The sequence below is a fragment of the Hordeum vulgare genome, chromosome 1H (genome assembly GCF_904849725.1).
Source record: "Hordeum vulgare subsp. vulgare chromosome 1H, MorexV3_pseudomolecules_assembly, whole genome shotgun sequence".
Lineage (NCBI taxonomy): Eukaryota > Viridiplantae > Streptophyta > Magnoliopsida > Poales > Poaceae > Hordeum > Hordeum vulgare.
Genome location: NC_058518.1, coordinates 101,076,899 through 101,090,083, shown reverse-complemented (window position 1 = coordinate 101,090,083; position 13,185 = coordinate 101,076,899). Strand labels below are relative to the sequence as shown.

General features: G+C 49.7%; 1 protein-coding gene across 1 annotated transcript; it reads right to left on the bottom strand.

Annotated features, from left to right (window-relative positions):
- Positions 1-11,255: 11,255 nt before the first annotated feature.
- LOC123407724 (peroxidase 5-like) lies at positions 11,256-12,748 on the bottom strand. Its single transcript, XM_045100921.1, has 3 exons — positions 12,485-12,748; positions 11,933-12,367; positions 11,256-11,845 (listed from the first exon to the last, which is right to left on the bottom strand). The coding sequence occupies exons 1-3, from the start codon at positions 12,692-12,694 to the stop codon at positions 11,414-11,416; spliced, it is 1,077 nt and encodes a 358-aa protein (XP_044956856.1). The 5' UTR covers positions 12,695-12,748; the 3' UTR covers positions 11,256-11,413.
- Between the last annotated feature and the right edge of the window lie 437 nt (positions 12,749-13,185).

Genomic DNA, 13,185 nt, shown 5'->3' with positions numbered 1-13,185 from the left:
GTCGAGCTCCTTCTCGGAGCTCGCCGATATCTGATGACTAGCATCCATGGCGGTATTACATCCTGTTCTTGATCGCTTCGAGTCCTGAGACGACACATCGTCCTCCTCCTCCCCATCTGCAGTAGGGTTAGCGTCCAGATCATCCATTGGTATTGTTCCCACCACTGCAACCTCCAAGAGGAGGGGTGGCTTCGGGTTACTGGTCTCTGTTGTTGGCTCTTCGTAAGTTAATCTTTTCCGAGATTTTTCCCCTTCATACACTGTCCCAACTCCAACTTTGTGTGGGCTACTAGCATCATCCTGCAACTCCTTCGCCAATGGCCTCCCATGATCAGTTCTTCCCTGGGGGTTGACCTTACTTCCCCCCGTAGCCTGCTGCCTTGTTCCTTGTGGTTGACCCCCTGATCTAGCAGCAAGAATCCAGTCCCCCCAGGCCATGGCCTCTCTGTCGTGCTTCCCGTTACCATGCTCTAAGAATGTATGACCCATATGTCCACATACGTAACAGAACACCGGCATTTTCTCATAAAGAATGGAGTAGTAGACTTTCCGTTGATTCTTGGTTATGGAGACGAACCTCATCAGCGGTTCATTGACATTCAGCCTGACCCGGACCCTGACAATCCTTCCGTCACCCCATCTAGGGTTTAGCATTACACTCGATACCTCCCCAACTTTCCTGGTCAACGAGCGTATCACCTGTTCCTTCCTATACATAGGAGGTAGGTCAACAATTTGGATCCAAACTGCAAGTTTATCCAACGTCACCTCGTCAAATTTTGTGAATCCGTCGTATGGTTCCATCAAAACCCCATGGTCCTTCTTCCGTGATTCTCTTCCAATCGCCCATGCAATTGACCGTGATCAAGAAGAGGTTTGCTCCTAGCGCGCTGAAAGTCGCCCCTGTGCCAAGCTCCAGGCCATGCGCATGCTCTCATAGAACGCCCCCGGGAGAAGGGTTTCTCGGTATGAACTTTGGCTATCACCATGAACTCTGCTCCCGCAGTCTCCTCCGGGAATTCCTCATCGAAGTTGAGATCGTCCTCCTCCCTCTCTTGCATGTTCAGTTTTCCTATCAGATCATCCACACCCATCGCCTTATCCGCCATGGTTGAGCTACTCGCTGAAGATCTAGATCCCGACGTCGCCATAGACCGCAGCACAACTCCGGCACAGGATCCGAGCGCTACCCTGGTGCGGTTATATGGAGATCGTCCCCCCCACTCCGGAGGAGAGTTGTAGTCCGATTGCACGAAGGAACCCTAGACGTTTCCGCCAGGGGAGATAAACCCTAGGCCGCTGCCAGGGGAGTTTTTCACCTGCATGTAATATTTGCAACACGGCATGAAAGCTACCTGGGTTGGTGTGCCACCGTGGCGAACCGCCTGCCCGCCGAAAGAGTTGTGCATCCCTAGGTGCCGGCCTTAACTGGTGACCCGGGCGATCGGTCGGGTGCAGCGTGTGATGTCAGCATTGGCACTAGTTTCTTCTTAGGTAAATGCTTTCACCCGGAGCGCCGAACAAATCGTTCGGCGGGTCGCGCGCAGGCCGCGCGCCTCGCTGACATCAATGCAACATTTTTTTATCAGATTTGCTGCAACCACGTTTAATTTTGCTTCAAATTTTATCATTTTGCTACATTTGTTCATTTAAAAAGTTGTATCCACGGTTGGTTGCAACTCGAGTTCGTTGAATTTTTGCTACAACCGACGTTTGACTTTTATTACAACCGTGTTAATTTTTGCTGTAACCGACATCATTTTTTGCTGCAACCGTTCACTAAAAAAGTTGCATACACGTTCACGTAGATATTTGCTACAACCGGCGTTTGACTTTTGCTACCACGCATCATCAGCTTTGTTTTTTTGCTACGATCATGTAGATATTTTTTTTGCTACAATTTTTTTGTTGCAACCGTTGACGAAAATTGCTGCATCGCGTCGAAATTTGCTGCATTGGGAAAAACATATTGTATGGATAGATCTAACAGTCTCCCTCGCAGATCTGACGATCGCGTTGCGACCGGCGCGAGCGTTCGCGCCGACGCGCCGACACGTAGTACTGCCCTTCTTCTTACCCCTGAGAACGACATCCTAACCGACGGTACCAAAGCCCATGTGTAGATCTAGCATCTCTCGATGGAAACTGAAATGCTAGTTAATTTGAGAGCAGCGACCCCGATGCCCAGCCCATCTGTACCCGCGATGAAGTAAAAATTCAAAACAAATACTATTTTTTTATTTTTTTTATTTTGTTTTGTATGGTAGGTAATTTTGTTCGTGAGGTGCATTATAAATTTCAGATCATTTAAACATATGAATGGCTCTCGATAAAAAAAGACAAATTTGAGGTCAGTAAAGTAGTTTACTGTTCATTCACTGTTTGGGCCCAATTTTTTTTTTTTTGCTAAGAGCTACTTGTGAGTCCAAATAATCTGAAATTTGAAGGCCCCTCATCCACCAAATTACCTACTATGCAAAAAAAAACTTGGATTTGTTTGACTTTTTTTCATTTGTCGTGAGTTTTTTCTTAACGTGCGCAGATGTGCCTGACCTTAGAAATGGATACTCGAGTTAACGAGCATTATAGAGTTAGAGCATCTCCACCCGCACTACCAACAAACCCCCCGAGCACTTCTTAACCGCCAGCGAATAAAAAACCTCCCACTCGCCTCCAAGCTTCTCAATTTTTGTCTGATTTGACCAAAAAATGCGTTGCGCCCCCAAGGCAAATGCAGGGAGCTGGGGCACCCGGGGGGGGGGGGGGGGGCTAATTTCGTCGTTTTGCAGGCGTTGACCCACCTGCGAGTGTCTCTCTCTCCTTTCTCCTCCCTTTCCCTCCATGACCCACTCACATGCTCCCTTTCACACACCATCATCCTCTCTCTCCCTCTCTTCCTCCATGCACACACGGACACGGTCATGGCAGCCCACGCCTAGCACGCACGCGTCGTCGCCCTCGACAGAGAGGTCGTGGAAGACCTTGTTGAGTAAATAGGCAATTTTCCGAGTATATTAATCCACGAGATAATAACTAGCATGGCATTGACTAGACTAATGACATACTGATCATAAATTTTGTAATCGTGGAACTGCTCCATAACATACATCTCACTCCCAGCATCAGTGACCCCGAATTTAGATTTGAGCGCCTCCCACAACTCTTTGGCAACATGCATATGTAAATATGCATCAACCAACTTATCTCCGATCACGCTTATAACTGCTCCAAGGAATAGGACGGTGGCCTCCACGAACATCTTCTCCTGTTCAGAAGAGATCGTTCCCGTGGGAGTGACACCGGCTACCCAGAACACGTTCATAGCCGTGAGCCATAAGGTGGTTTTTGTTTGCCAACGCTTGAAGTAAGTACTGGTAAACTTATCCGGTTTCAGTGCAGCAGCAAAACCATTACTCGAAAAATTCCTACACAAATTAGGATTTTAGATTGCTGAGTAAATAGGCAATTTTCCGAGTATATTAATCCACGAGATAATAACTAGCATGACATTGACTAGACTAATGACATACTGATCATGAACTAATCTAGCACATACTACGCATATAGTTGATACATCTATGCATGCAAGTAGTACTGCTAGGACCGAAACGAACATGAGTGGGATAAACATGTTATACCCTCCGGTCGGCCACTTGGCCGTAGCAGCAGCGTTGGCGGCGGCAGCATCCTCTGCCGCCTTCTTCTCAGCTTCAAGGGCGAGACGATCGGCCTCGGATGGTTCAGCCATGGCGATGACGAGGACGACATGGACGTAGATGAAGCAGACAGACGAAGGCGAGCAGTCGCGTGATCGCTCCCCAAAAACCTAATCGCCCCTCTCCCGTACAGGAACCGGAGAGGCGGGGTTTTCGGAGGCCTGCTCTCCCGTCGACCGTGTATGCGGTGAATGTGACGGAGTCGCCGGCAGCAGCAGCAAAGGAACGAGCGCATGAGGCAGATGTGATCTGATTCTCGTGACGACTAGGGTTGATGTTAGCCCTGCTTATATAGGCACGTCCGAGTCGGTAACAACCCATGATCCGACGTCTCAGATCGTGGCGCATCCGTTACGTATTCTCCGTTTCTGACCGGCAAAAACAAGCGCGTAGGTTTGAGCTCGGCTCGGCTCATTCCCGCCGCGCCGCGGGCGGCGAAGGAGGAGTGCACGAGGGCATCTTCTCTTCTCACTCTCCAATAACATGTAAAAGAGAGACCCTTATAAAGGGGTCAAACTTCTTCTCCACTAGCGGGGTGGGACTAAACTTTCAACCACCACCTTGTCATGCCACCACCTACATGGGTCCTTGGAGACTTCTGAAATTCTCTTATGGACCTAAGGCCCACTACTAATTTCAACATACGTCAAAGCACTTGTCGAGGAAGCATCGTCGGGGCGGAGCTCACGACCGGCGCAGAGGGCGCCGGTGCGGAGCGCCTCCGAGCTGCTGTCCTTGCTCAAGGCACTCGAGCTTTCCGGCCACTGGGAGTGGACGCTCGCCGTCGAGGGAGTCGTCGACGCCGCGCGCTCAAGATGCTCGTCCATGTGCTCGGTCGCGAGGGCCGTCACTACGCCGTCTGCGACCTGCTCGATGAAATGCCGCTGCCTCCGTGAGCCCCAACACTGCTCTTAGGGGATGCAATGAGTGAAAAAAATTGTCTTTCCATGTCAAAATTTTCACCGGCAGCCTCCAAGCGGCAAAAAAATAACTCCTAAAGGACCAAACGGCTGGAGACGACTCTTAGCTACCACGAGTTATATAAAACCGACACTAGTAGCTACTCGTACTCCATTGCAATTGGTGTACTTACCATTGTGGACTTTTGTCTGCAAATTTGATCCCAATGCTACCAACTAATTTGGCCTGTCGGAATGGATTGGGGTGGGCGTTGCAACTGACCTGTCCGGCGAGTATTGTTTATGAAATGTCACAAGATGGCATGTGACTTGAAGATGCATATTCGTCAGCTTGACGATTTTTCTTCAGTTTTTAGTTAGCCGCTGTATGTCGTAATTTAACATTAATCAAACTAAGACTTTTTCTTTGCCCAAGGCTGGTTAGTTGGCGAGTAGTAGCAGGGAAAATGCCCTGATGTTCAGCAAGCATTTCAGGGCCTCTTTCATTCGTAGGAATAAGAAAAACACGTGAATAGAATGTCATGCCCGTTTGAATCCAAACGACCAACGTCCGAGAAATTCCTAAGGATTCCAGTTTTCCTAAATTCCTATGAAATACTTTGAACAAAGAACCACCAGTGGTTTTAAGATGCAATTTTTTGCTAGCCAAGGTGATGGCAAAGGCCCGATCAAGCGTTGTACGTCGGCTCCTTGACGAGTACTTTCCGTCGACCGAACTCGTACGTACAATACCACGATCGATCGATTCTTCCTGAGACAAGGTGCACGTACAAAGCTAGCTAGCAGGCAGGCATGCAGCTGGATGGATTCTCACGTAGCAGATGTGAACTAGCTTGCACAACCTCAAGGCTGATCGAACCAGCACCAGTTCAAGCAACGGAACACGCACACGAAACACTGAAGACGCCGAGATGATTGCCAGAGGCTCGTATCGAGCCTTTGATTGTATTGCTTTGATCTGATCCAATATTACAGGGGTACTTGTACGTATATATAGTAGCTAACCAAGACAACTACTAATCCTATACCTACACGGTGATGGTTCCAAGTCCAAGCCGGACTAGGACTCGTGGTTAATTCCAACAATCACCCCCCTAAACACGATGTCCTCACTTCAGAGCTTTGGACGCCGATCCTTCTCTGCATCTCTGTAAACTTCTGTCGTCCCAAAGACTTGGTCAGGATATCTGCAAGCTGGTCGTCAGTGCAAATGTAGTTGACGTCAATCTTGCTTTCTTCCACGCACTCCCGTAGGTACCGATACCTCGTATCGATGTCTGTGCGTCTATCATGACGCACTGGATTCTTCCACAGAGAGATTGTAGACTTGTCGTCAACGTTGTCTACCACTCGTTCCTTACCTGTGAGGTCACCGAGTAGCCTTCCTAGACACACACCTTGAAACACCGCGGTTGCAGCTGCAATATACTCTTCTTCACGTGAGGATAATGCGACCACTTTCAACTTTTGTAATAGCCAACTCACTATATTTCCTCCCAAGAAATATACCACGTCCGAGGTACTTATACGGTCGTCCACATCTCCTGACATGTCGCTATCACTGTAGCCCAATAGCTCCAGCATCTCCTCCTTTTTTTTTCTCAAATAGACACAACCGAAGTTTGTTGTCCCTTTGATGTACCTGAGTATATTTTCCACAGCTGTCCAGTATTTCGTCGTGGGTGCTTCCATCAAGTGACTCACTATGTCAACGGAATAGACCAAGTCTGGTCTTGTATTCGTGAGATACCTCAACTTTCGGACCACACTTCTATACTCCGTTGCATCAACCACGGGTGCTTCACTTTTCTTGCTTAGTATAAGACGATGCTTCATTGGAACATAACTTGGGTTGCAATCTTCCATGCTACTGCTTTCAAGTATCTTCTTTGTATATGCCTGCTGGCATAGTGTGATCTCGTCCGGCTTTTGTTGTACCTCGATCCCAAGGTAGTAACACAAGAGCCCTAGATCAGTCATCTTGAATAGCTCCTTCATTTGTAGCTTGAAGTTTGCAATCACCTCTTCGTCAGTTCCAGTTATCAACAGATCATCCACATAGATGCCCACTAAGAGACGATCCTTTCCATTACCTCGCTTATACATCGTATGCTCGAGTGGACTCTTCTCAAAACCTAGAGAAATCAATGTACTGTCAAGCTTGATGCTCCATGCCTGATAAGCTTGTCGTAGCCCGTACAACGCCTTGTGTAGCTTCAATACCTTGTGTTGCTCTCCTTCTTTGATATATCCCGGTGGTTGCTTCACATACAATTCTTCTTCTAACTCCCCAGCCAAAAACGTGAAGTTCACATCCATGTGATGTATCGTCCAACATTCTTGAGCCGCGAGAGCAATAAGTAGCCTCACCGAGTCAATCCTTGCAACCGGAGAAAACACTTCTTTGATTTCCACACCTTGCTCTTGCACGTTTGCTTTAGCCACGAGCCTTGCTTTATGCTTCACCAAGTTCCCTTTGGCATCCTTCTTGACTTTGTACACCCACTTGAGCTCTATGGCACTATGTCTGTTGGGAAGATCCACGAGCTCACATACTTTGTTGTCTCGGATCGACCTCAACTCTTCATCCATAGCATGACGCCAACACTCTTCCATAATTGCTTCTTCAAAATTTTCCGGTTCCTCAATGTGCAAGCATCGTTGCCCTTTACTTTTCATCTTCACCGAATTTATTTGAAGCGCTTCGAGTGGTTCATGTGGCCTTTCTTCTGTGTTCAATCCTTTTGAAAGAAACGACACATCTTCTGAAGTTGCCAAACTTCTCGTTTCTGGCATTTCGGACTCTCTCGAGATGGTTGCATTTTCACCAGATGAACCAGCCACGTAGTCATGCATTTCTTCACGTGCATGTACTTCTCGAGATGTCCCACCAGCTCCTTTCAAAGCAGCACAAGGCCATGCAAAGGCTGAGCCGTTGCTGCTTCCATCGATTGTGGTGGCTGCCACTACTGTCGGCCTTGCTTGCGTTATTTCCAGGACGCCTTCCTCTAGCCGGTTTGCTGCATGGCGCTCGAACTTTGTGTTATCCACCTGCATGCATGAACTCGTTGACGTGTCGGTCGCCTCCTTGCTCGCAAGGTCACTTGTAGAGACTGGTACGAGCATTCCTGGCACGTCTTGCATAGCGCCTTGTTCCCTCGACTCAGTGCGCGTGGCTGACACATCAAGCATCGCCCGACATTCTTCTGTCGTGCCGTACGATCCGAGTCTAGCTCGACGAGTGTGGTGGTCATCTGGTCCGAGTGCAGCTCGCCGCGTGATGCGATCTTCGGGCGACACGTCTTCGCCGTCTTTTAACGTGACCACACCGTCACGTATTGTGTTATGAACTTCTAGCATCATAACTTTGCTCGTGTCTTGCGCGACCACACCATCACGCCTTGTGTCATGGGCTTCTAGCGTCATGACATCACCTGCTTCTGGCGTGATCACACCGTCACGCCTTGTGTCATGGTTCTCTGGCCTCATGACTTCGCCTGGTTCTACCGTGACCACGCCATCACTCCGTGCATCATGGTCTTCTGGCACCATGACTTCGCCTGGATTTACTGGTACAAATGCACTCACCGGATCCATGTCCAGCTGATCATGATCACGTGGATCCTCTTCATCCACCAGCTCGCACATCAGCATCATATCCCCATCGTCTCCTTCCTCGGCCATGAGTGATTGTTGCTTCGGTGCTTCCTCGCAGTCAGCCTTGAAGTGACCGAGGAGGCCACACTTATGACACCTCACTTTCCTGATGTCAAACTTCCTCCTCGGTGGTGCAGGCGCATCCTCGTCGTCCGAGTCGGCGAAGTTCTTTCTCGCCGAGCGCTGCTTCCCCTTCCCCTTCTTCTTGCTGCTGCTCGCGGATCCGCCTTGTTGTTCTTTTGACAGGGCAATCCATTGTGCCTTTGTCAGCATCAGGTGCTCACTCGCCTCTGCGTCGCCGAAACTGAGACGAATTCTCTCGTCGTGGGCCTTGAACCTTCCGACGAGATCCTCGACCGTGAGAGTCTTTAGGTCGAGACATTGCTCGATCGACGTGACGATCTGGATGTAGCGTGTCGGCGCGGCGCGCAAAAATCGTCGGACGATAGCAACTTCTTCTAGGGTTGAACCATAGCCCTGTATGCCATTGACGAGGGTCTTAAGACGGGAGGCAAACTGATCAACCGTCTCGCTTTCCTCCATCTTCAGGCATTCGTAGCTTCTCATCAAGGACTGAAGGTGTGCTTCCTTGACACGTTCATGACCCTGGTGCAGGATCTTGATGGTCTCCCATGCCTCCTTCGCCGATTTCTTTCCGACGAGGTGTTGCAACACATCCTTCGGCATGGCGGAGTAGATCGCCGTTAACGCCTGCCGATCCGTCCGGTACTTTGCCGCGCCCTTCGCGTACTCGGTGCCGCCGGGGTCGACAGCTTCCCAGAACTCCGCTCCCTCCATCGCGACCTCCATGTTCATCGCCCATAGTGCGTAGTCCTCTCGATCCAACCGGGGGAATTGCGACACCCCCACCATCCGCATCGGTGCTCCCGCTCCTACCACAACGATCTCCTTGCCGGGGGTCGACATGATCCTTCGATTGTTTTTCAAAGATCACGCCAATAAACCAAGCTCTAGATACCAATTGATGGCAAAGGCCCGATCAAGCGTTGTACGTCGGCTCCTTGACGAGTACTTTCCGTCGACCGAACTCGTACGTACAATACCACGATCGATCGATTCTTCCTGAGACAAGGTGCACGTACAAAGCTAGCTAGCAGGCAGGCATGCAGCTGGATGGATTCTCACGTAGCAGATGTGAACTAGCTTGCACAACCTCAAGGCTGATCGAACCAGCACCAGTTCAAGCAACGGAACACGCACACGAAACACTGAAGACGCCAAGATGATTGCCAGAGGCTCGTATCGAGCCTTTGATTGTATTGCTTTGATCTGATCCAATATTACAGGGGTACTTGTACGTATATATAGTAGCTAACCAAGACAACTACTAATCCTATACCTACACGGTGATGGTTCCAAGTCCAAGCCGGACTAGGACTCGTGGTTAATTCCAACACAAGGTGTATATATGAAGTACTCCCTCCATCTCAAAATATAAAAGCATTTTTGATACCATACTAGTGTAAAAAATGCTCGGGACCGACGGAGTATCTTGTAAGAAGGAAGCTGAACATTTCTACGATTCTGCTGCTGCAAGAAATTGCAGTTCAGCAGTTAACTTTTTACTGATTCCATAACCCCGCCCTCTAAATGCCATCGAGTACATCAGTTGTTGTGTTGAAAACATAGAGATTCTGGCCCCTTCAAGCGGAGAAGGATTTGTTGTTGGATCCTTGTAGTCGGTCTCGTCCGGCGTGTTCGAGGGGTCGCCGTGCCTCTCTTGTCTTCTGAAGTCGGAGCTGTTTGAGGGGATCCTTGCGGTGACGATGACGTGAAGATGGGTGGTTGGTTCTGGCGCTGGCTCGACGCAGGTCCAGTGCTTTTCTTCCTTCAATGATCGTCGGCTGAGTCGAAGTTGCCTGGTCGCCGGCGCGTGTGGTGGACTGTTTGGCGTGGTCCGACGCAGGCCTCTACGCTTGTCTGAGGTGGAGGCTACATCGGTGGTCGTTGATGGTGAAGTCGGAGTCGCCCTCGCGGAGGCGTGATGACGATGACGCCGAATTACAACCTCGACGGAGTTCTTGCCTTAGGCGGCGTGTGTGCGTTCTTGTGAAGGTTGCCAGGTCGCCCTGTGTGTCCTGTTGTGGCGGGCGCATTGTGACGGTTTTAGTCCGGTTTTTCGATTATTAACCGGGCAACTCTCTTCGACTTTTTTAATGAAATCGGTAATTCAAAAAAAAAAACATAGAGATTCCTGGTGACAGATGTGGCCAAAATGCTGTCAATGGAATAACACGGGCGTCACCATAATATTCAGGACGATATACAATACTTTAACATATGGTTGATTGGTTCAGTTCTCTATCGAAAACAGCAGGTTGGACTAGACAAAATAAATGTGGTACCTTGGATATTAGTACTAGTTAGTAGGCGGCAAATTGGGTGGATTAAACAAATGTAAGGGTGATGGTGACAAGCTGCATCGATCCGTTGTTTGCGGCATCTTGGTCTAACACAGATTTTGATAGGGAAACAAGCATGTTTTTTCTTACATAACTTGAGAAACGGGATATGCTTAATTGTCATAGGAACATTATGGAACTGGTTCATTTCAAACGCCCGCAAAACATCAGATAATTTATGGGGGCATCCTGAACCAGCTATTCATCCTCATGAAATTTTGTTCTTAAGGTCCATATGACATACTCCATTGGACCTTAAGATGTACGTACATTACATGTACATTGCATTACCTTAAGGTCCATATGGCATCCTGAACTAGCTATTCATCCACCTAATGCAATGTACATGTTTTATAAAATATCACATGTACATTGCATTAGGTGGCTAAAATCTGTTTTTTAATTCAACTATCATCGGTAACAACACTGTATTTTACATTGTGCATATAGTGCATATGTAAATATTGTGGTGCACTAATATCTCGCGTGCGAAGCACTTACAACTCGCTAGTGTAACTTGAGAAACCGAATATGCTTAATTGTGGTAGGAACATTTTGGGACTGCTTCATTTCAAACGCTCGCAAATTGTAGTACAGACGATCGATCAGACAAAACATCAGATAATTTATTGCATCACTAGAGCACTCGACCTCATGCACACTGCACGTACACATATCTCTAGTGACCACCAACTAATCAGCTTGCAGCCACCTGGTTGGATCCTGAAGAACCTGATGATCCCGGGAGAAGATGATGGTGAACGGCGCCGGCACTAGTGGCGTTGGTAGGGTTGATGACCCTGCAGTTGCGCCTGATCTCGCCCTGTGCCCCGGAGAGCACCTCGATCTGCCCCATCTTGAGCATGGACCTGGCGAACCTGGTCCGGAACGCCGCCTCGCTGCGCACGAAGGAGTCGACCAGCGACTTCATGGTGGCGTTGGTCAGCAGCGCCGCGTCCGACTGGAAGAGCCCCAGGTTGTTGGTCAGCCCCACGTAGTACTTGTTGTCGAACCTCGTCGGCGTGATGAGGTCCATGAGGGTCGTCGTCGTCGGGAACGTCTGGTTGCTGTTGGGCGGGCAGATGCCCTTGAGCAAGAACGCGTACGCCTTGCTCAGCTTCGGATCAATCTGTTAACGCATGGTGACAAATAATCATGATCATTGACTACTCCAAATTCCATGGTTTTGAAGTGTTTGTTGGAGAATTATTATCACCCCATCGGTTGTGTTTGGGAAGTTGTAGATCCTCTCGGTCAAGCTGCTGCAGTGGGAGACGCCGATGGTGTGGGCGCCGGAGAGGACGACGATGTCCTCGACGGTGAGGTTCTTGGCGGCGAAGCCGGCGACCAGGTCGGAGGCGGTGGACGTTGGTCCGGGCAGGTTGTTGAGCGCGTCCGCTTCGGTGGACACGCGGCCGTCCCGCCGCCCTGCGGGCACCTGGTACCCGAGGCCGCCCGACAGAACGACGCTGTCCCGAGCCGCGAAGGCGAGGACGTCGGCGCAGGAGACGACGCCGGGGCATTGCGCCTCGAGGGCCGCCTTGGCGCGGTCCACCACGTCAAAGAAGCGGAGGCTGGGGAAGTTGGGCCCCGAGTCCTTCTCCGCCTTGTTGCCAGGCGTGGAGTCGATCAGCACGGAGCCGTCGCAGCCCTAATTGAACCACCCGTGCAAGTGAGTACTATGTGGACGCTGAGCGTGCGTGCGTGCGTGCGTGCATGCATGCATGCATGCCGTGCCGTGTGTTAGCTGGCTGGGCTTACGGCTTACCTTGACGAAGCAGTCGTGGAAGTGGAGGCGGATGATGGCCGGGGCGACGCCGGAGTCGTTGCCGAAGGCGGCGGCCACGGTCTGCTGCACCAGGGTCTCGGCGGACGGGCAGGTCCTGTCGTAGAAGCCCACGTCGATGCAGGCGACCACGGCCTCGGACGAGAGAAGCGCGGCCAGGGTCACAACGGCGAGGCAGAAGCAGAGCTTCATGGCTGCTGCTGCTTCCGATGTGCGCTAGCTGTTGCTTTGCAACTTCGTGTGGATGTAGCATTCCTCTTGGGGTGTGGTTTTATAGGACGCTGGGTAGAAGTTGGAAGGGCATTTCTGTCACTGCATTACTAACTGCAGGCGACCATTTTTTTTCTAGAACAGGGGACCAGTTAATTTGATCTATTATACATCCTCGATCCGCATATTCCTTCATTTGTTTGCGTTGGTTCCTTTCTTGCTTGTTTGGTTGCATCGGTCAACCTTTTAGTTTGAACTATCACTGACTATTTTTTTTCTAGGTTATTTAATATTTTGAAGAATTACTTTCAAAACCCGGGTGCCCAAGTTTCATATATGCACACCAGCGTATACCTTGGCATTTCTCCATGTTTACTGGTGCCCAAGTTTCAGATTGTATTTCCATGCATGGCTACTTGATGTTTGATCAACAAAAGGCATACGATGTTTGGTATCATTTTGGTGAATTCTTG

Coding starts and splice junctions, on each gene's coding strand:
- LOC123407724 (XM_045100921.1), bottom strand. CDS start 12,694: ATGAAGCTCTGCTTCTGCCTCGCCGTTGTGACCCTGGCCGCGCTTCTC. Junction 12,368..12,484: donor TCCACGACTGCTTCGTCAAG/GTAAGCCGTAAG, acceptor TGGTTCAATTAG/GGCTGCGACGGCTCCGTGCT. Junction 11,846..11,932: donor TCCCAAACACAACCGATGGG/GTGATAATAATT, acceptor ATGCGTTAACAG/ATTGATCCGAAGCTGAGCAA.